This window comes from Pseudorca crassidens, chromosome 12 (assembly GCF_039906515.1).
Source record: "Pseudorca crassidens isolate mPseCra1 chromosome 12, mPseCra1.hap1, whole genome shotgun sequence".
Lineage (NCBI taxonomy): Eukaryota > Metazoa > Chordata > Mammalia > Artiodactyla > Delphinidae > Pseudorca > Pseudorca crassidens.
This window is the reverse complement of record NC_090307.1, coordinates 4528986-4546691: the sequence shown is the minus strand read 5'-3', so window position 1 is coordinate 4546691 and position 17706 is coordinate 4528986. Positions and strand designations below refer to the sequence as shown.

Sequence of the window (17706 nt, the reverse complement as noted above, 5' to 3'; positions counted from 1 at the left end):
AAATAATAGATAATTCTCATGATTTACTATTTATAGAGCACCAGTGATCTACACTGTAATATAAAATGATGTCTTGTGCTCAGTATTTTTAGAAATATTGACGTGAATACACACCAGGAATAAAAATTACATGGTCCTACTGAGGCTCAAGAGAGGCTGCCCAAGGCCAGACACTTATTAACTTCTCTTTCCCCAGCAGCATGAATACGTGACCCCAAATATTATTTCTGAGTCAGTGGCATGCCAGGAACTGAGCAGTTTTATTCATATGAAAGTGTCAGCTTTATTAGCAAAAGGGGATTGGAATCATCCATTCCATACAGATGCCTGATGTTCCTTACAATGTATATTTGTCCTAGTAAAGTTTCATATAGTGATGTGAATGACACATTGCTTGGCATAATAATATAACACCATGGTGTGAAGACCTTATGACTTTTATAAAATCCTTACAAATCGTAGTTTCTTGATGAGTGGGACTGTGACAGATTGTCTGAATTGGGACAGACGTTTTTGTTTGTACTCAGCTTCCATTAATACATCAGTTGTGTTTAATGTTAACATATTAAAAATGAAAAGGAAATAACTTTAGGGGATTTTGTAGTTGATTTTTAAATTCGTGCTTCTTTCTATAAACCTGTTTTTGTTCTTATTGGTAAAATCTATCTTATTCATATTTACCAACCAATTCATTCTAATACAGTTAATACTGGAACTGGCAAGGGTAGCATCAGAAAACTTAGTAAAACCTTTTTCCATTGACATGCAACTGGTACAGTCTGTGAGGTTCTCAGCTCTGAAATAACATTTTTATAGCATCCGTAGGTACATAGCTTGACACATAGCAGTCTTTGTTAGTGCTGACATACTGTTTGTAAGATTACGTGTTATTTGTCCCAGTGTATAAATGAGTTTGTCATGAATCTCAGATGTGCACATTGTTATGGTAGGTTTTTTCCCAGACATGTTCATATTTGTGGCTTGTATACAAGTGTACTGTATCTTTTTGATCATGGGCACTTGTGAAGGATAAAGCCACATGTAGCTCCTTAGAAAATTATAGTCAAATAATTGTGAAAAACAAACAATGGAAGGGAGATCGGAGAGGGGGAAAAGAAAAACAAAAAATAGATTGGTGGTTCCTTTTGTCATATCAAAGTCAGGTTTCTCTGTCTTTTTATCAGGGCCATTTCAGTCTGACTCAGCTTAAAGGATGCAACTTTATTTCCCCCATCTGTGCAGCCTGCTCCCCACTCCCTCCCCTGCCATGATCAGCTCAGGGCTCACACACACGGCACCTTCCCCGCCTCTGCCTGTCCCTCCTCCAGGCTTGTCACTGCCTGCCGCCTTTGTTACTAGAGTCTGTTCTGTCCTTCCAGACTCACCTGAAGCTCCACCTCATCCATGAAGCCTTTCCAGCTGCTTCACTCTATATTCACCGATGCTTTTTCTAAACATCTTTTCAAAAAGCTTTTTTAAAAAGTCCAACAGAATGTGGTGAGCTTTTGTTCTAATTATTTCACTGACATTAGTGTCTGCCATTGAGGCACAGGCTCCTTTTGGGGAGGCGTGTGTATCTTTCCTTCACTTATAGGTCTGTACATGCATGAATAATTGCTAGACACACAGTAGATTCCAATACATACTTTTTAAAAAATTGATCAATTGATATAGAAGTAGCTGAGATATTATAATTTGAAGATTGTTAGGCTTGTGTTATAAATGTCCAAAGACTGAACATCCGTCAAGACATTTGGGATGAATGTGTAAATGGGGTTTGAAATGCATTTTGTCGTTTTAGCTCAAATTATTTATATCAGTAAGAGCAGTGATTTCAAAGAAATTCTCTTTATATGGTCTTTAAACAGTAACATTAGTCCTTTATTTGTAACTGCTGTTTTAACCTTCCTTGCGTAAATCCAGTGTTTTCTTACCTAACCTGAAGCGATAAAATTTCATTTAGTCCAGACTAGAGGATTGTGGCAATTTAATATATGTCTTGTTCTCCAGGACTTGACTTCTATGGTTAGTTAAAATTATTTCAACTTTGCAAGCCCTCCAGCTCTGTGACACACTTGAAAGGGGGTAGTTTGAAAGGACGGGGCAGCCTGCACTGAATGGGTCTCATATGCAGTATAATTCCTTCCACCTGTTCTTCTCATGTTGGCGTTTGAAAGCCCTGCAGGAAACATGAACTATTTCAGGATTGAACCAACTTCTCAAACCCTGTGAAGGGGCTTAGTGGACCTTTGTTTGCCAGCAGTGCTCGATTCAGATTCTTTTACCCTGTACAGATCAGGGTGCTTTTGGGGGGTGCAGGTGGGGAGATGCAACCTCACCTAAGCCAGGGATAGGCCGATTACTCTCTGCAGGCCTGATCAGGCCCACTGCCTGTTTTTGTAAATAAAGTTTTATTGGAACACAGCCACGCTTACCTATTTATGTACTGTCCACGGCTACTTCTGTGCTACCAAGGCGGAGTTGAGAAGTTGCATTGAAGACCTGAGGGCCCACCGAGTAGAAAGTATTTACTGTCTTTTACACAGAGCCTTTCCTAACCCCTGTTGTGCTGAGGAGTTTTGGATACAGCACATGCAGTGGAACGGGCACCGTTCCAGTCAAATTTAATAGGATGGTTTGGGGTAGGCCAGAGTTTATGGTCTCTTTGACAAAGAAAAATTTCATGGGAATGGGATTTTGAAGGATGAATTCAATCTTGAGGGCATGGCCCTTGTAATCCTTGAATGTTTTTCTTCGGAATGAGTCATTCTCTTGGTTCTTAGTAGACTAAGGCAACCAGGGATTAATATTCTGCCAATGCTCTTCCCAGAAGTAACTTTGACACAAAGCTTTGCAACCTTTGGAAAGAACTGAAAGGGCCAGAAAACATATGTCACAGCTTCTAGAATCTGAATGATACCTTAAGCGGTTTCAAAATGCTGGCTTCAGCAAGAATGAGGTTAAATTTCTTTTCCAACTAGTTAACAAGGATCTGGCTTGTTAATTAGGCTAATTATCACCTGTTCAGGGCAAACAATGCGCTCAAGACTCTTGGCTAAAGTAGCAGGCTCCCTTGCGCGCTGTATAAAAGCCCTCACAGGAGGTTTCCAGCTTCATCTGTAAGCCACACTGGATTCTGAAGAGTTGAATTCAGTAAATGAAACCTTTCTAATCTTAGGTCTTTGTGGCTTCTTGATATAAATCATGCTCATGTTTTATATATAATCAGGAACAGGTCACTCTCAAGAGTCCAGCCTAATTTAAATAATCTGATATTAGTGTTAGATATTTTTGGTTTCAGGATATAACTTCAATCATTGAGTCAGGTTTTTTTTGGATCTAGTATGCACGCATGCATGTGCGTGTGCACACACACACACACACACACACACGCACACACAAGTATTTGGAAGGAGGTGGCCAGAGGAACCCCGAGTGTATTCCTTGTTATTACTCACCTGTCAGTGTAGCTTTTCAATTTTCAATTTAGAGAAAACAGAGATTCTTACTTTCCATGCAGTTTAAAGCTGCATATTTTATTTAAACATATATATATATATATATATATAGTACTTGAAACCTCATAAAACTAAGATGAACAGGATTACTATGGAGTAATATTGGGGTAATTAATGTGGATTTAGTGCCTGTTTTACATGAATAAGTAGTTTAAGTCTAAAAACAGTATTGTATGTTTTTCCTCAGATGTTTCCTAGGCCAGAAACAGTATAGGCACCTCACAGTTCCGATGCGTATAGGTATTGGATTTGTTACCATGGCAGAATTTCTTGAACTTCATTTTGCTTTGTTATCTTTTGGATCCTTTTTCAGCGTAAGACTCGTGAATTAATTGAGATTGAAGTTGCTCTTTAGTGGTTGTCTTTATATGCCTTTTATGTGCTTCTTTGTTCAAGAAAGTGATTGTTTTTCAGTTTTATTTGCAGCTCAGCAGAAATTTGTAAGGTAGCCCTACTGGGCAAAGACCCCATCATATTCTATTTTCGTTTCATCTCTTAGTATATTATTATGTAATTATTAAATTATAATAATTTTAAAAGGAGGCTGTTATCCCAAAGAAACAGCCTGCATATTGGTAGTATCTGAGTAACTTAGAAATTGTTGAAACAGTTTCATTAGTATATTGGACTGTTTTGCTAGGAATCATACAAGCCTTGTATTGTTTTCAGTTCTGTGTTTATTCCTAAAGACCAGCAATACCTGTCAGTTAAGGTTTTGCAACATCAGTTTACTGTTAATCATTTTGAATCAGTCAGCACCTTTGTTTCAGAGTTTTGGAAGATAATAACTGCATGATTATTTAATGTTTTAGTAAAGTTTAGCTCATTCATTTGGAGCAGATCGTGCTCATTGCTGTTTTTTTGCAGATATGAATTTGTATGATTTATTAACGTGACGTGACATGTAGAAAATAAATTTTGGATTACTTAATTAAAATATTCTCTTCAAATTGTGGAATTTTTCAAAAACAATGAAAGCACTTTTTAAGATGTTAACATATGACCTTGTTTACTTTGTTTTCCTTTTAAAAACAACAAAAATGTACAACTGTAGTTAGCTCTCTAGCTCCATATGCATGCCTTACCCCTCTTCTCAGAAACAGGCAGTATTCACAAATTATGATGTCATGCATGTTTTTGCATGTGGACCTCATATGTTTAGATTTAATATTTCTATGCTTAACTTGCTTTGTTTCAGTGCAGTTACGTTTTTGAGATTGTTTAACCCATGCTGATAAATGTAGCTCATTGATTCATTTTAACTTCATTATGATATTCCATTTTATGATTAAACTCATTAGTTTTCTACTTCCCAGCTGATGGATATTTAAGATTGTTTACATCTTAATGGGGATACTTTTTTTTTTTTTTAAAACATGTCTGTACTTGAGCCTGAGTTTCTCAATCATGTTAACCCAGACTGGGCTTTCCGGGAGAAAGGCAAAGGATATCTACAGCTCTAAAATGCATCACTAAAGCAACTGTATTCCAAATTATTCTGAATTAGAGAGATTAGAAAAGAACATAAAAATATACTAGTGGCAATTCTTATTGTATTTCAAAAATCATAAAGTAATAAAGCATCAAAGTATCAAAATACTTCTATCTTCATATGTAAATGGGATATGTGCAGATTTTTAATTAATTTGCTAATAAATTGACTGAATAACCCACGTAATAGGGTTTAAAATTTTTAAATAACATTTAAAAGTATAATTTGAAGAAGATGAGTATAGACTCTCTTGTTAGGATACTTACCTTGTGTAGTAATATGGAAAGATAAAGTTAGGGGCGCAACTCAAAATAGAAGTGTTATATATTTTGACAAAACTTATCTGCCCTTTAGGCATTCATAAACAGACAATTGCTCTAACACAGTCTAAGGCAGAAGTATCTATTAAGATAGTACCATTGATCATATAAAAAGAATTCAGCTCCCTACTAATTCTTTAGTTTAACTTTGTATGTACATAATGCCTTGCGAAACCTCCATGAAATTTTTAAGTTTTTGTTATATGTATAACAATGAGGATATTTAGTATCGTGTCTTTAAAAATTTAAGTCTAGAGATGTTGGTTTTAGTCACGACTCTGTTTTACAAGTCATGTCATGAGTGAGTTCAGCAAAGAAGATCTTCCACCGGTTTTAACACAGAGAACACAGGCTCAGAGCCATTCCGCGCGTGTGTGTGTGTGTGCGTGCGTGTGTGTGTGTGTGCGTGCGTGCGTGTGTGTGTGTGTGTGTGTGTGTGTGTGTTGGAGTGGTGGTGCTGGGGATAAAACAGCACATGTAACAGTAAATAAACATACTGTAAATATATTGAGAGTACTAGAAAAATGCTTAGAATTTAATCCAGGGGCCCTTATTCAATTTAGGAACACTTAGGAATTTACATTCAAAGATGAACTTTTAACTGACTTTTACATGACAGTTACCCATACGAAAATGGGTTTTATTCCAAAAGTGTCAGCAAACAACTGGATAATAATCCCTGGAAGCCAGGAACTTTGTAATGACAGCACCCTTTGGTAGGAACCACTCAAAGGTGCGAGTGGTGCGACGACGCAGAACATTCTGTGTTTAAGATCATTGCCCGCAAAATGGTCAGACCATTGCTACATTGTCTTCTAATTCCTGCTTTGCTGTTGAGAAGTCTGGTACCATTTTAATTTACTTTGCTTCTGAATTTTTTTTCTTTTGAAACCTTCTAAGATCACTTTATATCCAGTAGAAACATCTAGTGCAGACTGAGGAAAGGGGAGATGACGAACTGCCCTGTTTCATTACAAGTCCGTAGCACTATTTGGCATTTTGAACTTTCTATCAAACGTTATGAAGTAGCTCGATTATGTCAGAGCGGAAATGATGTGGACCCCCACCTGCTCTCCCGCAGACGTGGCCTTCTCCTTAGCACCTTTGCTGTCCCTGGGCTATGGCCTGCCATACCATTTTTCTTTTTAATTCAGTTCATAAATATTTAAATTTAAAAAATTAATTTAAAATGTTTAGAATACCAGAGGAAGGATATGAAACAAATACGGCAAACATGGATATTATCATCTGGGTACATAAACCTTGGTGGTAGATATGCATCTCTGTCATTTTCTGTATGTTTGAAATATTGACATTTATAAAATAAACACAAATGCTGAGGAAGGAGAAGAGACCAAACAGCATGAGGATCGCGAGCCCTGGGCGGCCTGAATGACCCCTGTTGCTGTCGTGTACGGATCTCACATTCCCACTCTGAGTCTGGTGAAATTACGTAAGGAACGAGACTCTTCACCACCAGTTCCCTTCATCCCATTGGTCCAAAGTTATTTATGGAACAGCTCTGGGTACCAGGCACTTTTATGGGCCATAGGATATACGGTGAACCAAACACCATCATACTGTTGTGTGCTTATCTTGTTTGTCCTTTTAGGTTGTACTTTTACATGATTGTCACTCGTTGTACATCCTTCAACTGACTGACTTTGTAACTCCCTGCACAAAAGGAGAGATGACTAGCGAATTTTATGCCAAATAGATCTCTTTTTAATATATTGTCAATTCAGTTAAACAAGAAGTTTCTGATGGAAGACCACCATGTGGGGATAGAAAAGCATTTATATCATTTAACCCAGTCTAATGTAGGTCCTGGGGCTTCACTGATACCTGGGAAACTGGATGGCCATCCCCAGTTGAGGGGCAGCAGCCAACAGAGCCACAGTTGACACAGCCTGTCGGGGCCTGGAGCTCCCATCACTCTGCCTCTCCCCGCACTGCCCCTTACCTGTCCTCCCTGCTGGCTCTGCATATCCACCTGCTTTCCAACATCTAAATTAAATGCCGTCTCTGGGAAGCCTTCTTTAATCCGCCCTGTCCCATTAATTGCTTCTTCTTTTAAATTTATGATGGCCTTTTACGTTTTTTCCTGGCACTGAGGTTATCTTTGTGAAGGATTTTCCTCACGTAGGAGCCTGTGATTTTCTTGAGAGCCAAATCTGACTCTTTTCCCTCTTTGTTTCTACCGTCTCGAACAGTGTTTGTGCTACAGTGGGTGTTCAGGTCTTTCTGAAGTACATGCAGAATACACAGTGATACCTCTTCTTCTTGGGTTCTCGTGGCAGAGCGGAACTGCACGTTTTCACTTAGGTTCTGTCCTAGTGACACATCCAGGTGGGCTTCCTGAAGGCCCCCAGGAGAGCGGATCCCTTGGATGGACGTCGTCCTTGCTCGTTGCATGGTGGCAGATAGTTTACAGTGTTTGAGGCTCAGAATTGTGCAGTTCCAGGAAACCCCCCACTGATGAGTAGGTCTTGGTCTTTATAAGGACACTTTACATTGGTAACATTTCAGGTTCTTTTCAAAGTACCAGTGCATGCACTTATTTTCATAAAGCAAATTGCAGAACATGTGAGGTTTTCTGAAAGTCAAGCGGTGGCCTTAGTTCTTTGTTATCTGGCTTTTGTCATATCATGACAGGCTCTAAGCTCTAGTTTAACATTTGTATTATGTATGAATAATAGAGTACATATATTGAGGTTTCATAGATGTAATTTTTTAAAATGTACATCATGGTAGATTTAAAAATGAGGGATTTATTTTGTCATTCATAAAGTTGTAATACAGTCTGGAGTAACTATTTGTTAAAAGATAGCATCTACTTAACCTCCTTATTTATTTCTTTTAGGAGGAGGTTAGGTCCACAATAAATACATGAAGAAATAAGTAGATAGGGGAATTTATCTTGGAAATAAGATCCCTGTCTTGGTTTTGAAATGTTAAATGCATGAAGACCCGTCAAAGAGATATACAGACATGTTATTTTTTTATAGCGCATTTCTAAGTATTTAGTTATGTTTGTCATTCTCTAGTACCAGTAAGCAATGATCAAATGATACAGTAATTTCAAAGTCGGTCTGTGTTGAGTGGTGTAAACATAGTTTCTCTACACATACATTCTATAAGTATATTAATTGGCAATTTTAATATTAATGAAGCACTTAAGATATTTTATATGGCATTTCTTAAATATTTAGCAGTTTTTACTTCTGTTGCATTTAAAATATAATGTTATAAAAATATTACTACATATAACAAATGAAGAGAGAGTTTTATAAAAGGTAATTTTATAATTCGATTCTTAAGAATTTGTGAAACCTGAATGATTAATTTGTTAAAGTAATCCACATTTGCCTCAAAATGAGAAACTTAATTGGAGCTTGGAATTTTTTTTTCTACCCTTACGGGACTAAGAAAATTTGTAAAATTTTAGTTAAAAGCATTTATGTAAAGAATATACTCTTTATATCTCCTTATTTATATCATAACTTAAAACGCAGGTATTATAATCTTATTTTTAAAATTGTATTAACTTGCTAAAAGTGTAGACCAACTTATGCTAGTCAGATCAAGCTGCCAGAGTCTGTCTCTTTTGTGGCATTGTGCTTATCAACTTATTAAAATATTTTAATTTTGAATATTGGGTTCTAATTTTCTTTTATTTGTTCATTATCCTGAATTAATTAGCTGGACACTACTTTGTTAGCCACAGAGATTGCTTTAAACTAAATTGTATTAGAAATCAAAAGTAAATTTTTGTGGTGATTTCCTGAATGCAAGTGAAAAGGGACAGAAGCTCGACCAGAGAAAGTATTAAAATTTTTTTGTTGATGGTTCATATTGCCTGGATTATGAAAGGTATTCAGAGATCTTTAACTGGGAACTGTGGGGCTGAAATATTTTCTGACGTGAGTATTGATTTGTTATTTTCAGTTTTCATCCCATACAGGAAATAATTGAGGTTTCTTTTTCTCAAAGGCATACTTTATGAAAAGTTGTATTTATAATCTTATTTTTATCCTTATCAAAGGGAACTTTTTATGTACCTGTGTGGTAACCCAGAAGGACACCTTGTTAAAAAGGAGACGCCCCTGGAGTGTGCCTCTCCTCCGAGGGAGCAGTGTGGTGTGTGCCGTTCCGGGCCGGCTGGGCTCTGAGTGCCGCCCGGCCCCAGCTGCCTCCGCCTGGCAGAGAGCAGGGGTGTCTGAGTAGTTTAGTACGGATAGCTTTTCATTTAGCCTTTGCTCTGACAGCCTGTGCCCTGGATAAGCGGTCTAGGCCTGTACAGGTGAAATCTATTCTCACATTTGCCTCAGGGGTGACTGGACTGTAACAGAATTTTTCAAACCCGTTGGGCCCAACCGCAAAGCAGAGAATAAATGGCTGAAGTGCCAGGCCTGGACAGAAAAATCAATGCCTGGTTATACATACATGACAGGCCAGGCCCGCAGTTCTCCTCGCGACACCCTGCACTCGCCACACTGCAGGGCTGCAGCGACACCTGTCTGGGCCCGAGGTGCTCCCGTGAGGGTAATATTTGCATCCTTTTCTCTCCACTCCATGCAGGAAATTTACATGCCGCCTGTGTGATAGAAGTTTCACAGAGAAGTGGGCCCTGAACAACCACATGAAACTCCACACGGGGGAGAAGCCATTCAAGTGTACCTGGCCTACCTGCCATTACTCCTTCCTCACGGCCTCCGCCATGAAGGACCACTACAGGACGCACACAGGTGTGCCTGTCCGCCTGGGCCCAGTGGTGGTGGTAGTTGGGGGTGGTCGTCTCAGCAGCAGTCCGTAGAAAGGAATCCCTGTTTGAAGAGTTTAAGATTGTGGTAATTATATGTTAAAAGGTATGGCATCATTTCTTTGTGTTTTGATGATGCTCAGCGTAATTTTTAAGTGACATTTTAATATTTGTGTGTGTGTGCGTGTGCACACGTGCATGTGTTCACATAAAATAAGTTTCATATTTCAAAGCTGATTTATGTTGTGTGTGGGTACATATATGTATATGTGTTTAAACATATCTTTTTAGGTGTGATCATTATAGAAGATCATTTGAGGAGATTAAATTTTCATAGAGAACTTGTGTTATATTTGTTACTGATATGGACTCCGTGCCATAATGTTTCTGAACATTATTGAATCTTGGTTTTTATGTACCACTTGAAATTTTTTAAATCAATTTAATATTTCTCTTAAGAGAATACTATCAGATCCAAGAGTCTTTGAAATTACTACAAAGAGACTAAACTGAATTTAGCTAGTATAAATTTTTTAGATAATTGAAAAAGTACGAATTCACATACATTTTACATCAAAACATTTAGTGGACTGTTTGGAATTTAAACCAACTGGTAGTAAAAGCAGCATACAGAATACATCTGTGCTAGGCATGGTCCTGAGACCTCTCAGTTTGGACCGTCATGAATATATTTCTCCTACCTGCCCTGTGGTTCTGTTCAATGTATATGACATGCTTTTCATTACCTAAGGACAGAGGGCCGCTAAACGCCTTACAAGCGTGTAGTCGAGCGCTTGCCGTATCTCACCGTGGCGACATCACTGGAGCCATTTGCTGTTTTGTGGTCTTCTTCCTCTTTACAGCTCTCAGGAAGTGTTTTGTTTCAAGGAAAAAATAAATTTTAATCAGCATTCCCAAATGTTCTTCTGATTGCCAAGAATCCTGTATTATTGTTAGAAATTATAGGTTAAAAGTTCTTCTGAAGCAGTTTGTGGGAAGCCCAGGCCTCCTTAGCTTCCTTGACAAGGGCGTTGACGATTTAAGGTCTCCAGCCTGCCCTGAAAGATCACTTATATCGAACAGCAGATGAAAAGCCAGTGCAGATGTAATTTATCGTTGGCGTTTCCTTCTAAAGAATAATTGTGGAGACTTGGCTGGATCAATAATATGGATTTTTGTTGTTAGGTCTTGTAGTCTGCACCATAATGAGAGATAGGGGACAGTGGCTGTTTTCTAATAGAAAATAAAGGATTGGTTTCCGTGTCTTTCTACATTTGAAAGCAAAATGGCACACTTGAAACTAATTCAAGTTGTTAAGAAAAGTCTCCTATTATAGCTCTGCTATTATTTAAATATGGCATGTTAAGTGAACCCCCTTTTTATTGAGTATATTACATTTAGTTTTTTCTTAAAATTTTTTTTCTTGAAAAATACTCAATTGCCCACTATCCAACCCTAACTCCCCCTACCCCCTTGGAAAAAAAAAAAAAAAAAGGGCAAGTGAAAATTGAATTTAGAGTGACAAACAAATCAAGCCACCAAGGTAAATATGACATACAATACATTGCAGACTAACATCCTAGATAAAAATCCTGCACGTCAAAAAATCAAGGTCACTAATATATCTAGAACCAAATCACATGGAAAATTGATAATTTTGTCTTTGTGCCTATACATATCTTAAAATAGGAAAGGGAATAAAACTTAGTATATACATGCAGCACATATACCTGTAAAAATGTAAATTTCATTACATGCAGCACATACACCTGTAAAAAATATAAATTTCATTAGGATTTGTCTGTTAATGTTTATATCTTACAAGAAAGATATAGATTGCAAAGAAGTTCATAAACGAGGGAAAGGAATCATAGTCTGCTTGAGTCCAGAAATAGTAAGAATACTCTTTCCCCATCAGGTATTTTGCTGGCTGGGTAGCATAGCACCAATCTCTTCTCTGCCACACACCACCAGATGCGTAGGTGTGTGTGAGCTTGTGTGTGCATGTGTGGACCACAGTACACACACTTCCGCACACTCGAAGGGGTTAATGCCCACAAAGCTGTGGTGATGAATAAATTGTAGAGAACAATTTTGTCTCAACACAGAATAGTATGTTAATATTAACGAGCAAATTATCTTTTGGGATTTTAAAAAAAGTCCACTTTCAGTGTTATTTAATTGATAATACAGCTAGTTAGAAAGATTTATATTTCAAATTGATTAAATAATTAAATGAGTGATTGTAATTAAACTTTATTCTTCACAGCCCATCTACTCTGTTCTTTTTTTCTGTATTGATATAATGATGCCAAGGAATGAACTTAACCCCAAAATAGGGAAGTAAAGATAGGAAAAATACTTAAATTCAGCTTTATTTTATAAATGATAATAATGAACATTTTAACGTACCATTGGGAAATAAGATTAAACATAATTTGGTTAAAACTCTCTATTAATATATGTTCATTTAAATTAGAGAAGCTAGTATTGCTCTCAGGTAAAGGGAAGACTCTTTCTGATTACGGTAGCTACTCTGCCTTCCTATATTTACTATTTTTTCTAACCTTAAAAAGGCAATTACCATTTCCACAACACCTCAAGCTAAATTTCTATTGTAAAACACCTAAACATTTTAGAACAAAGCAGGCTGACGTGGGCAAAAACCCTTGAAAGACTTGTTGCATTAAACATTCACATGAATAAAGTAGATAAAGATAGATAAAATGATCTGTTTAATTTTTGAAAAGTATTTTATAATTTCGCTGACTCTCTCCAAGGTGTTAGCATTTTTATTCTCCTTTTCTCTTCTTTGGGAGCCTTATGGGATAAACCGTCTAGGTGCCAGCACTTATTGGCCAAATATGCTGTAGAATAGAGAGAGATTGCATTTATAAACTGTAGGGCAGAATGTTAGCTTTTGTGTAAAAATGTTTTTAAAAATGAGCATTTAAACATTTTTAACAAAGTCTGCCAAATCTGACTCTAATTGTTGCAGAGTTTTCCAGTCAAGAGTTATCACTAAAGATGAATGATAGGAGTTTTTATACAATTTCTTTAGCAATCCCTAGACCTCCTTTTTTGTGCCATGGAAGTTTGAGGAACATAAACAGCACTGAGTTGAGTAAATGTAGATTTTATCGTTACTTGGGGTCTTCAGTATATTCAGGGAAACTGTTTAATTCATATTGTTAAGGAGGAAGTTATTAAAGAAGATGCTGATAGAATCAGGTAAAACCGATTCAATATCCTTCAGTTGTTAGAAAATTCAGTATTTTTATTTAAGCAGAATCATGTATACTGTATGTATATTAACAGTTCCAAGCAATCTTTAGTCAGCTCAGAAAAGTCCAGATGTATGGGAATTGTAAAAAATCAGGATATGCATAAAAACTGTTCAAGTGCATAAAGCAGCCCCATCTGGAAGACATCTACCAGAAATGAAGTTGTACAAAACCATTCCATTGATAATAAAGCTAATTTTTATGGGTCTGACAAGTATGTAATTATGTTCAGTGGTGCTTTTCAGATTTTATCACAGTCAATAAACCGCAGTGGTAATTTCATTCCCATTTGACATATTTACATGGAAACATTTGATTGGAGGAATTAGTAACCCTGAAAGCCTTGATAGATATGTTTTAATGATCTGTGACCTCCGCAGTCCCTCATCTGTTTATTGTTGCAACAGGCGAGAAGTCGTTCCTGTGTGACCTGTGTGGCTTTGCTGGCGGGACCCGGCATGCCCTCACCAAGCACCGCAGGCAGCATACAGGTCAGTCCAGCCGCCTGGCCCTCAGCCTGCCTCTCAGGAGGCAGCCAGTCCAGGGGCCCCCCCGCATTCGTTCTTGGCCCTGGATTGCCTGTCTTTTCGATTTTTGTAAACTCTGTGCACTTGAGGGTCTACTGAAAATTGTGCTTGAATGATACAAGATTTTAATGCGTCTGCTTTTACGTATTTATAAAGTAAGCCTGCTGCATGTCTTACGGATCAGGTGTCCTGTAAAGTCGTGTCAAGCAGGGGGAGAACAGGGTCTGGCCTTCTGTGTGCAGACATACCAGCTGCTTCTCTGCGGTAGAGCCCTGCCTTGGGAGTGGCCCATGAGCTGTGGTGAAGCTGGGGGGCCTGCCTTCCTCTCAGTCAGTCCCTCCCCGTCTCCTTTCCTGCTCACGCCACCTTTTAGCTGCTTCTCACCTGCTTACCAGCAGCCCTGCCTTCCCATCTTTGTCTCAGCCTCCGGAACCACCTGACTCTCTAGCCAGCAATCCCTCTGCGGGTTGGAACCAAGTAGATGTGTTTGTAGCTCACTGCAGCTTCAGGTATTTTTGCGATTAAGAATGGAAGGCAGTCGGGACTTCCCTGGCAGTCCAGTGGTTAAGACTTCGCCTTCCAATGCAGGGGGTGCGGGTTCAATCCCTGGCCTGGGAGCTAGGATCCCACATGCCTCACAGCCGAAAAACCAAAACATAAAACAGAAGCAATATTATAACAGATTCAATAAAGACTTTAAAAATGGTCCACATCAAAAAAAAAATCTTTAAAAACAAAAAAAGAATGGAAAGCAGTGAAGAGGCGAGTTAAGCAGATTAGGACATTGAAGAGAATCCTTTTTTTTTTCATGATGGGCATTCTTGGTGATTCAACAAAATAAACTAGATGCCTTGGTTAGGAACACATAAGGATGAAAAGTTTTAACCATCTATTAAAGTTGATTACCTATTGATATGCTGTAATAGGTCTTATAAGTAATTACTTTAACTTCTGAATTACATATGTCTGGGACACTGCTGATTTTTGGTGATGTTCCTTGTAACTATTAATAGAACCAACTCTTTACCCTAAAAAGTGTTCTAGTTTAGATGATAAATCATATGGTAACAGAATTTGTAACTCATTGTTAGACTTTTACTTGCGTTCCATGAGAATAGTTGAGTTTGGCAGTTATACTCAAAATGGCATAAACGTAGAGTACATGAAATATGTTGTTTATGGTACAGTTTGATTCTTGATATGCTATATTTAGCGCTTAGCTACAAGGAGCTTTAATGCCCATTATGGTATTTATAAGCTCAGTGAGAATTAATGCTAGCCATTACTTTTGGATTCTTAAGTTTATATGATTCAAATTTCTATATGTGGTAAGGATTATTATTGAGTCAAGAAATATCCAATGTTAATATAATGTTGAAAACTCAAACTTGGTAAACATAAAACTCCATTTAAGTTTGTAGTAGCAACCTGTGATCACATTTTTTTTTTTTTAATCCAGTGATTTACAGTTTAGGTGTAAGAGATGGCAGAAGAGCCCAGTGGATGGCGGTCATCCTTGGCTACTATGTTGGACAAGTTGGGAATATGTGTGGTAAAGTGTATTCATGTGGGGTTTTCTGATTCTTCATGTTTCAGTTTATTGATGCCCGAACTATTGCCATGCAGATGGTGTCGCCCTGGCGTGGCCCTGGGCGTCAGCAGACTCCCTGGTGCCGCCGTTGGCAGCGTGGCCGTGCTCCCTCTTCCCGCTGCCGAGGGGCCGGTAATGCTGTGATCACAGGCGTTTACAGGTGATCGATCATGAACCTGCATCGAGCAGGCACAACTTTATATTTTATGTCAGGTCCAGAGGCTCCTTATTACTTTGCTATTAACTTTATACCATATAGGACAATGTCTCACAGACAGAGGCATCTGTCTTTTTGGCATTTATCTGCCTCTGTGGCACAAATCAAACATGATTCTTTAATACCAAAGTCAGTTCAAACAGCTTAGCCAAACAGCACTAAGCCGAACAGCTTAGGACAACTCAGTCTAGGCCCTTAGCTTTGATGCTGGATTTATAATATTTAAGCAACACATAACTTTTTTTTTTTTCAAGGCCAGATTTGTTTGGCTCATTTGAAATCTGTGTTTTTCTGATGTATTCCTCTTTGACATGGTTTACCTTTCTACTACAGAGTGCCCACCCAAACTACAATCAGCTAGGAAAGGGATAGGTATCAAAAGTGTTCCAAATGGCGTAAATAATTCCCCACTGCAATACAGACTGTCTAGGGGGCTGACACAAAACATCTTCCACTTCAAGATTTACTTTTATCTGGTAAAAGGGTCACCTGTCAGAGACCCTTGATTCAAGGGCACAGGAGCGAATCCTCACATGTAGTTGAAGAGCCTTGGCCGGCTTAATGACCACCAGCCCGCCCAAAGGAATGCAGTGCGAGCTTCCAGGAGAAGGGGTGGCCCGTCTGACAGATTGTTGACACACAAAGGGCACCTCTCTCTGTCCATAATCCATGCCGGTGCTGGTGTCCCCCCTCCGGCTTCCTTTTACTCTTCTGTCACGGGGACCTCAGGTGCAGAATATTCCTCAGTGGTTATTTTCGCCAAGATTACCGCTTGAAAAGGAAAGTATGAAGAACACAATTTAAACTACTATATACCCTTATGTGAGGGAAACAGGCAGAAAGGAAATTTCACCAGCAGGATGTATGCAGGCAGCCCTGTTGACTTACAGATAGCATTATTCAAGGGTAGTTACTGTCTCACTCATAGGTTTATTCATCCTTCTGGCTTTAGAATGACAAAGAATTCAGAAGGACTGTTCCCAATGCACCAAATCAGTTTGATCACTCCATCAAAAATTTTTCCTTAGTAAGTGTGTACACCTCCTCACGTAGCACCTATCTCATTTCATGCAGTTAACAAATATTAGGAAACTGAAATTCTTGTTTAGCATTTTTAAGATTTTCTTTCACATTTAACAATCTAGAAGTTATTTATTTATCGATTTATTTTGCTGTATATTGAGACTAACAAACAAGAGCTACTTCTGTATTTCTGAAGTGTATTTTCCTGAAGAAATTACCTGAAATTTCCCGAAGAAATGATCGTTTCTGGATAAAAAAGAGATACCGGTGAACATATTCAAACAATAGTATCGAACATGTAACAGAATTGAGTTACAAAGTAACTATTATGCACAGATTGAATAAACTGTAGTCTGTGTAAGTTGACACAGAGTTCTTTTCCATCAAGGGCCCAGACATGCTTGAGCCTTCCTTTCCTTAGTGGCTGTCGCTTAGTATGTAGCATACTTCGGTAGCATTATATTTTTTCTCTGTCAGCCTATAGATTTTTCACAATTTCTTAAGACTACATAGTTTAATCTGTTGTGTTGTCAAGTTAAGCATGAAATGACAATTGATAGTTTATTGCAATACAATGTCAGCTTGACATGAACTTCAAATTATTAGAGTTATAGAGAATCTAAATGACATTATTCTTTAAAAGTGTTTTTTTAAGTTTAAATTGTGTCACATAAAAATGCCATAAAAGTTTAAATGAAATAAGATTGATACATTTACCATATTTTTTAAGTGTTTATGTTAAACCTTCTCACCAAGAAACTTAACGTTGAGGAGCTTGAATGACCTTTTATTTATACCACTGACTCAGACAATGACTCCGTAATGTTACCCCTCTAGATTCCTGCCAGATCCATGAAAAATGGATAGATTAACGATGTCTACCAAGGCTAAAAGAATAAACCAGTTACCAGTGAGTCTGATGCCAACGTACTTTCAAACACTTCGTTTGAATGGAATAAGGAGACGTCAGAA

The 17706-nt window shown here is 38.0% G+C and overlaps 1 protein-coding gene across 2 annotated transcripts in view; it reads left to right on the top strand.

Moving 5' to 3' along the window:
* ZNF407 (zinc finger protein 407) overlaps positions 1-17706 on the top strand; it is a 480028-nt gene that overhangs the window by 230296 nt on the left and 232026 nt on the right. For both annotated transcript variants that reach the window (XM_067698828.1, XM_067698827.1), the window contains exons 5-6: positions 9912-10078; positions 13784-13867. In XM_067698828.1, the coding sequence (XP_067554929.1) occupies positions 9912-10078; positions 13784-13867 (251 nt within the window). The remainder of the gene's footprint in view (positions 1-9911; positions 10079-13783; positions 13868-17706) is intronic.